This window comes from Pseudochaenichthys georgianus, chromosome 15, assembly GCF_902827115.2.
Source record: "Pseudochaenichthys georgianus chromosome 15, fPseGeo1.2, whole genome shotgun sequence".
Classification (NCBI taxonomy): domain Eukaryota; kingdom Metazoa; phylum Chordata; class Actinopteri; order Perciformes; family Channichthyidae; genus Pseudochaenichthys; species Pseudochaenichthys georgianus.
The window spans coordinates 15,265,208-15,278,596 of NC_047517.1; the positions used below are offsets into that span (position 1 = coordinate 15,265,208).

At 39.5% G+C, this 13,389-nt stretch overlaps 1 protein-coding gene across 1 annotated transcript in view; it reads left to right on the forward strand.

Moving 5' to 3' along the window:
* The window catches only part of plpp4 (phospholipid phosphatase 4), a 99,778-nt gene that overhangs the window by 60,912 nt on the left and 25,477 nt on the right, over positions 1-13,389 (forward strand). Inside the window, 3 exon segments of the mRNA XM_034101445.2 lie at positions 3,619-3,661; positions 3,663-3,686; positions 3,688-3,729. Coding sequence (XP_033957336.1) covers positions 3,619-3,661; positions 3,663-3,686; positions 3,688-3,729 — 109 coding nt within the window.

Genomic DNA, 13,389 nt, shown 5'->3' on the forward strand with positions numbered 1-13,389 from the left:
CCCCTGTCAGACGAGACATATACCACGTGATGACACGTTAGGCTCGTGTTGTGTTCAAGGACCCTAACCTTGGCCAGGAAAAACAGGCACTGGCTTATTTAATTATTTTGCGGTCTAGATTTCTTAATTGCTTGTGTTACCTCGAGGGCTGTATCAAATTGTCTCGCAGGCCGTATACGGCCCGGGGGCCGGAGGTTCCCCACCCCTGCATTAGACCAATCACTACCCTCTCAAATGGAAATACTGTATGTGTTTACATAAATGGTGACCACACCGTTTGAGACCCACTGAGAACTTAGACTAAGTTAACTATCTAAACACTCAGAGAGTCCTTTACCTCACCTGAGCTGAGGTTATCCCGAGCTTGAATGACACACAGAGACCAATCAAGGGCTTTGATTTATGATCTGTATGACAGTGGACATGTCGGCAGGCCACATCATGTGGACAGCCAGTCACCCTGTGTTAGGCAGGCCACTTAACACGCCAGAAGGAGGCGAGATCAGAGCAAGGGAGCGAGGGATCATTGTCCACAAGTTAATCGATCGCAGATGGCGTCGTGGTCACGGACGAATAAAAAAAAAGTTAGAAAAAAAAACAAAAAAAACTAAATGGGTCGCGAAATATACTTGGGCGGCCGTTAATATACCTGGGCGGCCCGCCCAAGTATAGTCTATGTGTGGGAAACCCTGTAGTATGACAATACGACACCCTCTGTCCTTAGACCCTCACATCGTACAAGGAAAAACTTCCGGAGAAAACCCACAGTTTAAAGGGAAAAATGGGAGAAACCTCAGGGAGAGCAACAGAGGAGGGATCCCTCTCCCAGGACGGACAGACATACAATAGATGCCGTGTGTACATTGAAAAGATAATACATTTACAACATAGGTAGTCCAAATGTTTGGAAATGCATGTGTGTATAATAGGAAGATGAATCCACGAGGATATCCATCCAGGACCTATGATCCAGGACCACAGCCACGACTCAAGATCCAGGGCTTGCGATGCAGGACACAGGACCGCAGGATCATCCATGGCTCCGGATCCCGGCGTATATAGAAGAAATTTGGGGAAGCTGGGTTAATCGGAACATGAGAGTACACAGGTATAGACAGAGAGAAGGAAGAACTAAGATGTCCCCCGACAAACTAAGCTTATATCAGCAAAAACTAGGGGCTGAATCTAATCAGCCCTAACTATAAGCTTTATCAAAAAGGAAGGTCTTAAGCGCACTCTTAAAAACGGATAGGGTGTCTGCCACCCGAACACAAACTGGAAGCTGATTCCACAAATGTGGAGCTTGATAAGAAAAGGCTCTGGCTCCCATTGTACTTTTAGAGATTCTAGGAACAACCAACAACCCTGCATTCTTGGAACGCAATGCCCTAGTAGGACAGTAGGGTATAATGAGTTCTTTAAGGTAAGATGGCGCCTGCCCATTAAGGGCTTTGTAGGCGAGAAGAAGAATTTTAAATGATATCCTGTGTTCTATAGGGAGCCAGTGTAAGGCAGCCAGAACAGGAGTAATGTGGTCCCTTTTCCTAACTCTGGTTAGTACACGAGCCGCAGCATTTTGAAAACAGCTGAAGCGACTTGACTGACTTCTTGGTACACCCTGATAATAAGGAGTTACAATAATCCAGCCTTGAAGTAACAAATGCATGGACTAGTTTCTCTGCATCGTTTTGTGGCAAGATATGCCTGATTTTTGTATTTTTGTTACAGTACGTAGATGGAAGTAGGCGGTCCTTGAAAATTGATTTTATGTGGGCGTTAAAGGATAATCCTGATCAAATATAACACCAAGATTCCTTACAGTCTCACTGGAGGCCAAATTAAAGGTGGGGTAGGTAATTTTGGAGAAACCAGCTCGAGTTGTGCTACAATTTGAAAATACACAGCCGGAAAAAATCTGCCACTTCCTTACAGAGCCCCTCCTCCAACCACACAAATGCGCACATGACCAATGAGGGCACGAGATAAGTTTGTGCACAGATGGAAGGCTGACAGGCAGGTAGGCCATCCAGTTATTTTAGCCGGGCCGGCTCAGATGATTGGTCGTGCTTTTTACAGTACTACTGGGGCTTCCACAGATGACATTTTTTTATGGATTTTTTGTCAAAGCACTAAAGATATTCATTGCTATCGGGATGTTAAGAGCATTCCATGGAATATAACAAAAAGTGTATCTCGAGCCGGTTTCTCAAACGTATTTACCCCACCTTAATGCCATCCATAGTTAGTATATCTTTAGATAATTTGTTTCGTAGATTCTTCGGGCCAAGTACAATAACTTCAGTTTTGGTCGTGTTTAACATAAAAAAGTTTAAGGTCATCCACGTTTTTAAGTCCTTGAGGCAGTCTTGAATTTTATTTAGATGATTAATTTCATCAGGCTTGATTGATAAATATAGTTGAGTATCATCCGCATAACAATGAAAATGTACAGAATGATTTCTTATAATATTGCCTAACGGAAGCATATATAATGTGAACAAAATAGGTCAGAGCACTGAGCCCTGTGGCACTCCATGGACTAACTTTGGTTTGCGTGGAAGATTCATCGTGACACGTACAAACTGAGAGCGCTCATGGAAGAGACTTAAGAATAGGTCTCTTGCTTAATAAGGACACATTGACATGTTGGGCACGTACAATAATAACACGTACAAACTGAGGGCGCTCATGGAAGAGACTTAAGAATAGGTCTCTTGCTTAATAAGGACACATTGACATGTTGTGCCTGGGAATCTAACAACCGACCTTTTCGATTGGTAGATAAACAATCTACCTCAGAGCCCGAGCATTATTTTAATTTAAATCCAAAAATCTATTTACGTAACAAACATACTTATTTTAAGTCTATCATGGTGCCTTTTTCTTGCCTAAACTTAAACCAATAAGTCGTTTTTGTTATGTGTTTCTTTCAATTTTCAACACATCCCCGCATGTTTAAAACTATGACAGAGAGAAAATGTATCCCCTAAATGGTAATTGAGATGAAGTTGAAACTAAATGTTTGTAGGAGACAGGGTTGGTGAGGTATATAAATCTTCATAATTCTTCTATAACCTTTGAAATACCTTCCTAATTCCCTTATTTGAATACCAAAATTCCCCAATGATGGATATATTAAAAAAAAATGTTTTTAAAGGAGACAATATCCCTACACTTTGGTTTGAATAATCCGTTTCTGCTTTGCTTATAGCCTTTCAAATATGTAGAGCTCTCTATGGCCCTATAGGAGGTACATCATCTCACAACCCAACAGCCTATTGAAGTGTTTTAGAAAAGCGGAGAGAAAAATACTTTGTTGAGATGACGGAGAACAAGGTCGTGTCTGACAGATCACCGGGTGGCTTGGGGGGGGGAAGCTGGAGCATGCTAATTTCGTATCCAAAGTGTGAGACAGAGCTCTTCAGTGGAGGTGATCTCGGGTGAAGTCCCCGTACTTTCATAGCCTCAGATATGTTTATCCTTGGGAAGAAACATTCCTCCTCTCCACATAATCAGAACGTGATATCTCAATAGGGTACATGACATGCTGCTCTGTGTAAAAGCATAAATGCCAAAAAAAACGAGATACTGATCTGGTACTTTTGTTCCCTGCTACAGATTTACAGAGTTTCTGGAGCCCTTTGAGAGAGTGATTCAACCAAGAGGAGCTTTGGCTCTACAAGAATCCCCCTCGTTGAGTCAGACCACATTCCCAAGAGGGTCATGTTCGTAAGTACCTGCTGTCCAATTTTGCATTCCTCCTGTTCCAGACTTGATTGCCAAAAAATATGAACATTTTGGTCTACATGACGTGCATCCTCTGGTTTATTCTTAGTGATCTTTGCGCTGCAAAAAATCCTTCTATTAGGATGATCAATGCTGCAAAGCCTCTTGTTTCCGCACTTCGAGTTCAGGCCTCTGAATCTCGTTTATACAGATACAAAAAGGGCTTTACTGAGCTGTGCCGATTAACACTTCCAACATATATATATATATACAATCAACTTGGACAGAAGTGGGCGAGGAAAAAGGTTCAGATGAATTTCTTCTGCTGCGCGAAATGAATTGGAATTTTTATTCTGCTGTTAATTACTGAGAAAATAACCTAAAAAAATCTCTTGGAAAACACATTCCCTTTGTCAACACAGTTCTCAGTTGCTTCATCCCTGGCTTCAATGCAGTTGACAGCTTACTGAGCATCACAGGAATCATTCCAATATTGTTGTGAGTCATACATTGTTTATAGACTTGGAAGGCGGACGCTAGATGGTCCTATTTTCAAAGAGTGATAATGGTGAAATATGACAACACATACAATGCCAAAACAAAAAGCTGTGGCTAAACCTGTGATTAATAAACAAAATGTGCCACCAACATACACCATAACTGACATGAAACGTTTGGGAGAAAATTGGTGTTCGATTTGCTTCCTTGCTGTGAATTTGATACTAAGATTCATACCACTGTCATTTCTGTAAAAAAGCATGGTGAAGTGTAGCTTAGCATGAAGATTGGAGGCGGTGGGAGCATATAGCATCTGTCGGAAGTATAACAAGAATTTCCTTAGTGGTTGCGCAAAACCTGCAACCACTTACATTACGCCTCCATGTAATCACCTCCATGGTCAAATTAGATAAACTTGAACGTTTAGAAACTATTGGCAGACTGTTTAAAGTTTGTTAAACCTGAATGTGTTTTCACATTAGCACTCAATGACAGACATTGAGTCCTGAAAATGATTGCATTCTGTTCCCTGTTTGCTCGTATAATTAAAAAAATTCCATTTCACTTATCATTTGGCTGAAAGACAGAATGTTTTGAATGCTGTGCAGTTGGACATCAGACTGTTAAATCAAACAATCAAACCTACTTACAGGCAAAGGCAGGCCTGTCCATCGCTTGTTTAGCCTCCTCTTTGCCAACTGACAGCTCTGACTGAGTAGCTCGCAATCTGTCATATGCTTGCCCACAACACATCAATCTTTTATTTGGACAGAAATAGCTGCAGAGTAAGTGTTGAGCACTACACCAGTCGTTTCAAGCTAGAAGTAATCCGCTTCTGTAAATGTAAACTTTATGGAGCAGTTCTCTCCTACATAAATAAGTAACAAAATAGGTACAATCAACTGTAGATAGTGATTTAAGGCTTAGCTTGACTCCGCTTAAAGGGGCTCTATTATGCCCTGCTTATGCTTGGGTTTTTTCCTTTGAATCTTTGTTTACTTTACCATAACATAATGACATCACTATGCAACACCCACGCTTCTATTGGCTCGCACGCCAACACATTGCACTTGATACTGTAGGTTAAGAGGCAGGGCATCTTAAAAAAGTTGACAAATCATAACAGAGCCGGCCTGCTAATCTGGTTTCAGACACAGGGTGAATGAGGCAGTATGAGAAAATTATAGAGCATTTTGAACATTAAAGCATGGAGACACAGTAGAGGCACAAAATACGAATACAAAACCTGAAAATGAGCATAATAGCTCCACTTTAATGAAGTTAAGAAGCTTGCATGCATTTAGCCAATGGTAAACATAAAATTGGTAAAACATCAATGGAGGCAGATTTGTTCATAGATAAAACACTGAGCTTTAAATTGTTCATCAACAAATCATTTGTTATAGACGCTTATAGGTGCATTGAGTGACTCCACTAATCAAGTAGAAAACAAATGAACGCCTATTAGCCTTTTATGGCGCATTTCCACTGCAACGGGGTAGCCCCGTTTAAGCGTCCCTAAGCGTCCTCGCTCAGGCCTCGGGCTGCCTCGCTGGCCGGCCGAGGCCGTGGCGCATTTCCATTACAGTTTAGGACCTGGGGTAGCAACGCAGTGTAGGCGGGGCGATCAGCTTTTGGTCGGAGCGACGCTGGGTAAAACTGCAGTGGCGTCATCTTCAATGCGACACAACTCACAAAACACACACAAACAATGGAGGATGTGGAAGCGATCGTTTACTTGTTTCTTGGTGTGTGGCTTGTTATCACAGCAAGAAGGAAAGTGATCACAGCAAGCATTGTATTGTATTCATTGTATTGAACATAAATAAATCCTTTTTTTTTTCAATATACATGTGTTTGTCAAATGTTTTAAACAAATATTATCTGAATTGAATATTTGAATTTCAAGCACCAGTAAGTACTGCCCCATAATGACATTTGAGGAAATATCAGATCATGAAAAGAAAATCTTTCTAATCAATTAAGCAAATATCAAAGCTAACTATAAACATAAATACTAAAGTGTAAAACACAGCAAAACTATATTCATAAATGCAAGTGTAAAAATAGTGTGGACAATTGTAAACATGGATGGAGACTAAAGTATCCACAACATAAAATAATATTAAATATAACCGCAATCTTTCTTCTAGACATGTTAAAAGCTTGCTTGAATGGGTTATAGGTTTATTTTGTTCTCTCGTCTTTTAAATATATAAGGAATGTGTTGTTTGAGTCTAGTAGAACGAGGGTATTACAATTGAGCAATTTCTACATGTATTATGTATTTATCATGTATTCTTAATACTATTACAAAATAAACATGTAATAATGTTTTAGAGGAGGACCTCAAGCTAGCAAACTCAATTTCTTGCTTTAAATCTCTTAAAAGTATGGGGCTTTTTCTTAACTGATGGTGTTTGTTATTGCTTTAAAAATTCATGTATGTTTATGATTTTTTTCTGTTGGGTGCCATTCATTATCAACAAGAGATAAGATAAGTCAAAGAAGTACTTTATTGATGGCAGTATACAAATACAAATGTTGTATCAAAAAGGCATGCCATTAAACAATACAAATAAAAATGTAAAACTGTATTGCAGCCAGCATAAATATACATGGAATTGTAAATATAAAATGAACATTTTAAAGAAAATAAATAAACAAGGAAGTACAAATGTTGCATTTAAAAATTAACTAGATAACAAATATATAATATGTACAATAACTATTAAGGTTTTTGAAGTATCAGGGAGGAGACGGGCCACGTCGGCTGCCCAGTCATGGTGCCGTTCCTGCTGGGCCCGATCCTCTCCTCCTCGTTTCCTCTTTCCTGGGTGACAATAAGATAATAATTAGCAATAAGGAAAACACACAGTACAGGTACAGGTCACACAAGGATATAAGAATAACATGTATAAACAGAACAACAGTAAGGTGAACTAAAGAAAGTTCTGGCCCTAGATGTTTACAATGATTGTGAAAGTGAATTACATTATGTCCAGCCTGTTGATAATGAATATAAATATATGTATATGATAGGATGTCACACACAACTGTACTAGCTGCTTACTAGCTAAGACTTTACTTGTAACAGAGCATTTCCACACAGTGATATAGCTTATTTTAATTACTGACGATGGATGATCAAAAAAAACAAAAACACAATTCCAGTCGTTTTGCCATTTCTATTTCTTACCTAGAACCACACGCTGCGGTGTCGTGATGGCACTCGGTGTTGGTGGTTGAGTCGGTGTCGATTCTTCGGCTAGGGTCCGTTCTGGATTCGATGACGATGTGGACGGAACACTGCCGGAACACTGCCGTTGTTCGGGAATGTTCCTCCTCACGAGTCCCAATGTAATCATCTAGAACAGCAAAATGACTTGTTAATTCCACAAACTACTGCAGCACAATACTAAATAGCAACAACAACTATAGAAAAGAAAAACTGAACGTAAACAATGGCACATATGGTGTTAGCAAACAATAGCTCTAGCTAAGGCTATCTGCCTAGGCTATCTGCCTTAGCTAGCTATGTAGCTCTTCGGGGCTCCATAAAAGCATGGGTTGTCGAATATTAATGTAAGGATAAAATAGACTTCTTTGTTAGAAGTGAGCGTACCTTGCAGGGACTCCAGTAAAGCCGTTCCGTTTTCCCTACATCACAGGAAAGTCCTCGAAAATCCGCGCTCGGACATCTGTGCAGAGACATCCTGGAACACTTTCACATTTCGCGTTGTTCCGTCGAGCTCCCGCTGGATTTTATCATCCCCAATGAGATGTAGGAACGTCGTCACCTTCCTCGGTCGACCACGGTGTGCTTTTCTTCGACGTTGCCATTTTTGTAGCTCCTCCGTTTACAAAATGCTGCAAGCTTGCTTCTTGATATATATGTGACGCGAGGGATGATCTCGCGCGCGATCTTGTGACGATTCTCTCTGACCAATCAGCAGTCCGAGTGTTGACGTCACAGCCCTGGCCTGGTCTGATAGAACCACGATTTTATGGGGCCGGAAAAAGAGAGAAAAAGTACCCGCTAGCCGGTACTAGGCTATATGGAAATGCCACCAAAAACTGGCCTGGCCGCTTGAGGACGGTCCAGGACGCTTAAACGGGGCTACCCGCTGCAGTGGAAATGCGCCATTAGACACCATAATGCTGAGCAGATGAACCTTGAGCTTAAACACAGGGTATCTGAACTTTTTTATTTTCTTATTTCTGTTTTTATCATGCTATATTAAAAAAAAATGACCGTTTATATTAACTTCAATGTCCATGGATCTTTTGCTAGTGACAGGCCACTACTGTAAATAGTGAAAGATACCCTCTTCTCCTCAACCCACTGACCTTTAGGGAAAATGCTCCCAGTGCTGAGACCTAAGAGGAAGAATGCCTTCTTCAATGTCACCGCGCTGACAGTAGCCCTGAAGCTGGGGGGAATTTATCTGGCCATTTAAAAATAGTCCTATGGAAGGGACTTACATTATGAAGCTACATTATGAATCACTGCATCCTTCATTAAGATATATGCTGGATTAGTTTGCATAGCCTCAAGAGTCTCTCTCATTATGTGAGGGGAAGTAATTTCTTCAGTGTTTTGGTTTATTGTAGGACCCAATGATCAGTGTAGCCGAAGTTCTGGTTTCTGTCTGTACATTATGTAAGCAGGCTGATACTAGTGTACAGACCTCAAATCAGTGGATACAATCAAACCTAATCTTTGAGGAAATCTCAAAATTCCCATTTTCTGCAGAGTTCATGAAACTCACAGGAAAACAAATACTGAGCATTTCCAGAGGAGATAATTAGAATGCAACAAAATGTGAAAATAACAGAAAATTATACTAAAAGATTTGTACTTAACGATACAGGACCTTGGGAATGTCCCTGACAGCTGCAAATGCGAGTCACCGCTCTAGGCAGTTATTCACATACCGAGATAAATCTGACCTTTAAAATCTTGTTTGACAGTAGGGCTGTACTGAATGTAATTTTTCCCATGAACACTTTGAATAAAGTGATTTCTCTGAATTAAATGAGTTAACCTTTTTTGATTAATCCAACCTATTATATTAAAAGAACTCGTCAGTGCTTGCCTTTCTTTGTGAATAGAGGGAGAGCAGTCAAAACACAAATATTGATTGAAGCTGAGTGTAATGCTGAAAGCAAGTTGTGAATTTTGGGAATGATTGCATTTATATTCTTTCAATGAGTTTACTTTTAGACTTCCTTTGGAATTGTCTTTTTTTTTATCACACCAGTCCAAAACAATCCTACGCAGCCAACACTGGAATCTAATTCTGCAAATAGTATTATACTATATTACTGTAGCATAATCTTTATCTGCAACTGTTCAAAAATACCACAATCGATAAACATGCAGGCTGCACAGCATTATAATTTTGATTTATCATTTAAATGTCAAGGTTATGAATCAAATGTCAAACCATTTGTTACAGCCCTACATTTAAAGGGGCCCAATAATGCTCATTTCCAGGTTCATAGTTAGCCTATCACGTACAATGTGTTGGAGTGCTAGCCAATAGGAACGTTTTACATAGTGATGTCACCATGTCACACAAGTAAAGAAAGGAGTCCAATGGAGGCATTTAAGGCGGGGGGCTGTCTGGGAGAGAAACTCCCTCTGTAGGGAACTGTGGAATTTGAGCCTTTGCAGACCATTTACATGCACTGAAACCTATATAACACACTAAGGAAAGTGAAAACAAAAAGGGCCTCTTTAAGTTACACTTTTTTCCGATTTATAAAAGGATTTCTATAAATGTGAAAAAAATGATGAACATTAATAAAAATGATGTGCTAAATATATCTCTTTAATAGACATGAATGTTAATTTTAAGTATATTTAAGAGACAATATAATGTAAGTTGTCAAACCTTTAAGCAACTCAAACCTTCACAAATCATCCTTTCATCATGACTCTAAACATCTTTGATCAGTGGTTTATACTCCCAGGGGTGCCAATGTTTAATGTTAGGTTATGAAGAGCTTCTGTAAATAAAGTACTGCAAGAGAGTGTAAATCTAAAAATGGCCGTTTCAGCGGGCATATTCTAAGACTTCAGTGGATTCCCTCACAGTGACAAAGTGATGGCAGCCACTGTGACTGAAATGCCACTCAGACTCAGGATGCACTTCTGGCAAACATGACGGATGCCACCAGCTGCTGAGTCACCACAGCTTAGTTGCTTCAATCCATTTACGAGTAAATATTTCCAGTATCTAAATCTGTGTGTGTCTGTCTTTTTTTAAGATGTGAACAGGGATTATGAAGCGTGACCATACAAGCTCATTCTAATCACTGTGCAGTATACATAACATAGGATTTCATAAAGTATTTTTAAAATAGTTTATACATTATTCAAATATAGGAATAGTAGATAGGATTACTTAAAATATAGTACCTTATATTTCATATTTTTTCCCTTTAGACCCTTGCGGTTTATTCTTAAAAATCCTTACCCTTACATACCCCCCATTTTCCCTCTGCTGGTCTATGCCCTTGTAGAGGGTAACGGGGTACAGAGTCGCTTAGATAAGCGGGGGAGTGCATCTGACGAAGAGATAGGTTGTTGTGCTCCCTATCTCTGTTTCTTATCCTATATCTAATAGAACTGCTCGGGTCTTGATAGATTGAGTGGGGAAGTTCATGAGATCTTTCTAGAGGGTTATCAAGAATAACTTTTATCCAATGACCTTTTCCCCCTCTGTCTGTGTCTGTGTATTCTCTTGTTCCGATTAACCCTAACATTCGGTCTATATGCTGTAAAATGTTATTATCTCTTCGATTTACACACGGCATCTATTGCACGTCTGTCCGTCCTGGGAGAGGGATCCCTCCTCTGTTGCTCTCCCTGAGGTTTCTCCCATGTTCCCCTTTAAACTGTGGGTTTTCTCTGGAAGTTTTTCCTTGTACGATGTGAGGGTCTAAGGCAGGGGTGTCAAACTCAAGGCCCGGGGGCCAAACCGGCCCGCAACTTCATTTGATGTGGCCCCGCAAGAGCTTGCAAAGAATATAATACGTTTATTATACGGGTACATGCTACTTTACAGAAGTACGTTGCCCATAAACTACATTTCCCACAATGCATCTCGTTTGTGACATGCTCACTGAAGAGACTTGCAATTATTTGCCCTGGACTTCTGCTTTCAGACGTAGTGAATTACCAAGTTATTATCCTATCCGATAATAATCCAAATCAGAGGCAATCATGTAATATAATACATTATTTTATCTATATATTAATATAGTTACAACCGGCCCTTTGAGTGCAACCTTTATACGAATGTGGCCCGCGATGAAATTGAGTTTGACACCCCTGGTCTAAGGATAGAGGGTGTCGTTTTTCTCATACTGATATTCTGAACAATCTGTGCTGTTGTATTTGCTGTAAAGTGTCTCGACTGTAGGCTATTTTTATTTTATGTACAGCACTTTGGCTCGACCAAAATCGTTTATAAATGTGCTATATAAATAAAACTTGATTTGATTTGATACAGTAAATGCCTCATTGGAGCAAGCCATTGTTAAAATAGTTTCAATCTGCAGGGGCAACCACAATGTGTCCCACTGAATATAATGTGATACTGTCTATTATAGAACACCTTGTATGGTTTTACACTCATGGTAACTCCAAGTTTTAGCACTATGTGGTCCCAACTACAGAATGTGAAGGAGGACATCAGTCAAAATCTGAAGTTACATTTTGACATACAATGACATTCAAAAGGTTGCCTGCCAATTGAATGGTGTTTTATGCTTTTAAGTTGTAGAAATTATTTCAACCAGAGGGGCAGAAAGAGATAACGATAGCTCTGAGCAAAAATTAAAAGAATAAAAGAGATCAGAAATCCTTTGTTAAAGAAACTGGAAGCATAACATCAAAATGTGTGCAGATTTAAATAGATACAGGTTTCAGTGTCAAGTGCACATCATTCCTCTAAAAGGCTTCAATTAGAAGCATTAGCAAAGCTGTGTCTCAAACTTCACAATACAAATTAAAGATAAATCTAGGGCATAGAAATAGAATAAGAGTAGATGCCTAGTTGTGTGCCTAGCCATTGCAAAGAACTGGTGCAGTTCAACAAAGTTTTGTATATGTTCAGTGTTTCCCCTAGAATGGAGTCATAGCAGCGGTGCTAAGGCACCGGCTAAGGCCCAGCAAAATGTGAGCGTGGAGCGTGTGGAATCTTTTAATGTGAGCGTGGTGCGAAGTGCGCCCCGCCAATATGTTTCTATGTGTCTGCCAGCACAAGAAAGGCTCTTGAGGCCTAGTACATATGGCAATATCTCAAGATTTAGCAAAATACCCCTTTATTGAACATACAGTCACACAAATACTACAAATCCACATAACAAACAATCAAAAAGGGTCGCCACTTATTATTATTTTAATTTAAAAACAAAAATACAAAAAATAGCGCTGCCGCTATTTGTATATAGGGGAAACACTGAGGTTAGAGTTAGCACTTTGAGAATGGATCAGGAAATAACAGCTACAGTTCTTACAATTCAGAAAAAGATCTAGGGTTCCCCAGAGCAGGGACTGCTAAAAACATAAAACAAATACCTCCTGGTATTTTGGCCATAGTGGTTGTGTAACGTGCCACCACTGTCAAAAGGCATCTATGTGTAAGTGCAAACTGTTAAAAGAGGGCTAAAGTATGTGTTGCTGTTTGATTTGATCATCTATGGAACACAAGGAATTTGAAAAGATATCTTAGCTATCTATTTTGTGATTTACCATGTAAATGTCCTTTTTGTTGGACGAATAAATTGGATTTCTGATTTCATTCCTTGTTGACCTATTCAATATAACCACTGATCAGACTGCAGAGGAGCAAAGCAAAACAGTTTTCCAATATATTTGTATCCCCAATTGCACTGTTGGAGAATAGAAAACTAAATTGAAAGGTGTGTAGGGGAATAAATAGTTACATCAATATGTGTCACTGTCATGCAACACTGTAGGGAAATCAACTAAATGAATGTTTTAATAATTCAAAGGTTCTTCTTTTTGGGGAAAATGATCTCAAATATGAGATAGAAGGGCATTCTAAGGTATTTTACAAAATGGAAAAAGATTGCGTGTATCCGCCACCTGTTTCAGATCCATTGAAAATATGTAATGGGTTTGTTGTT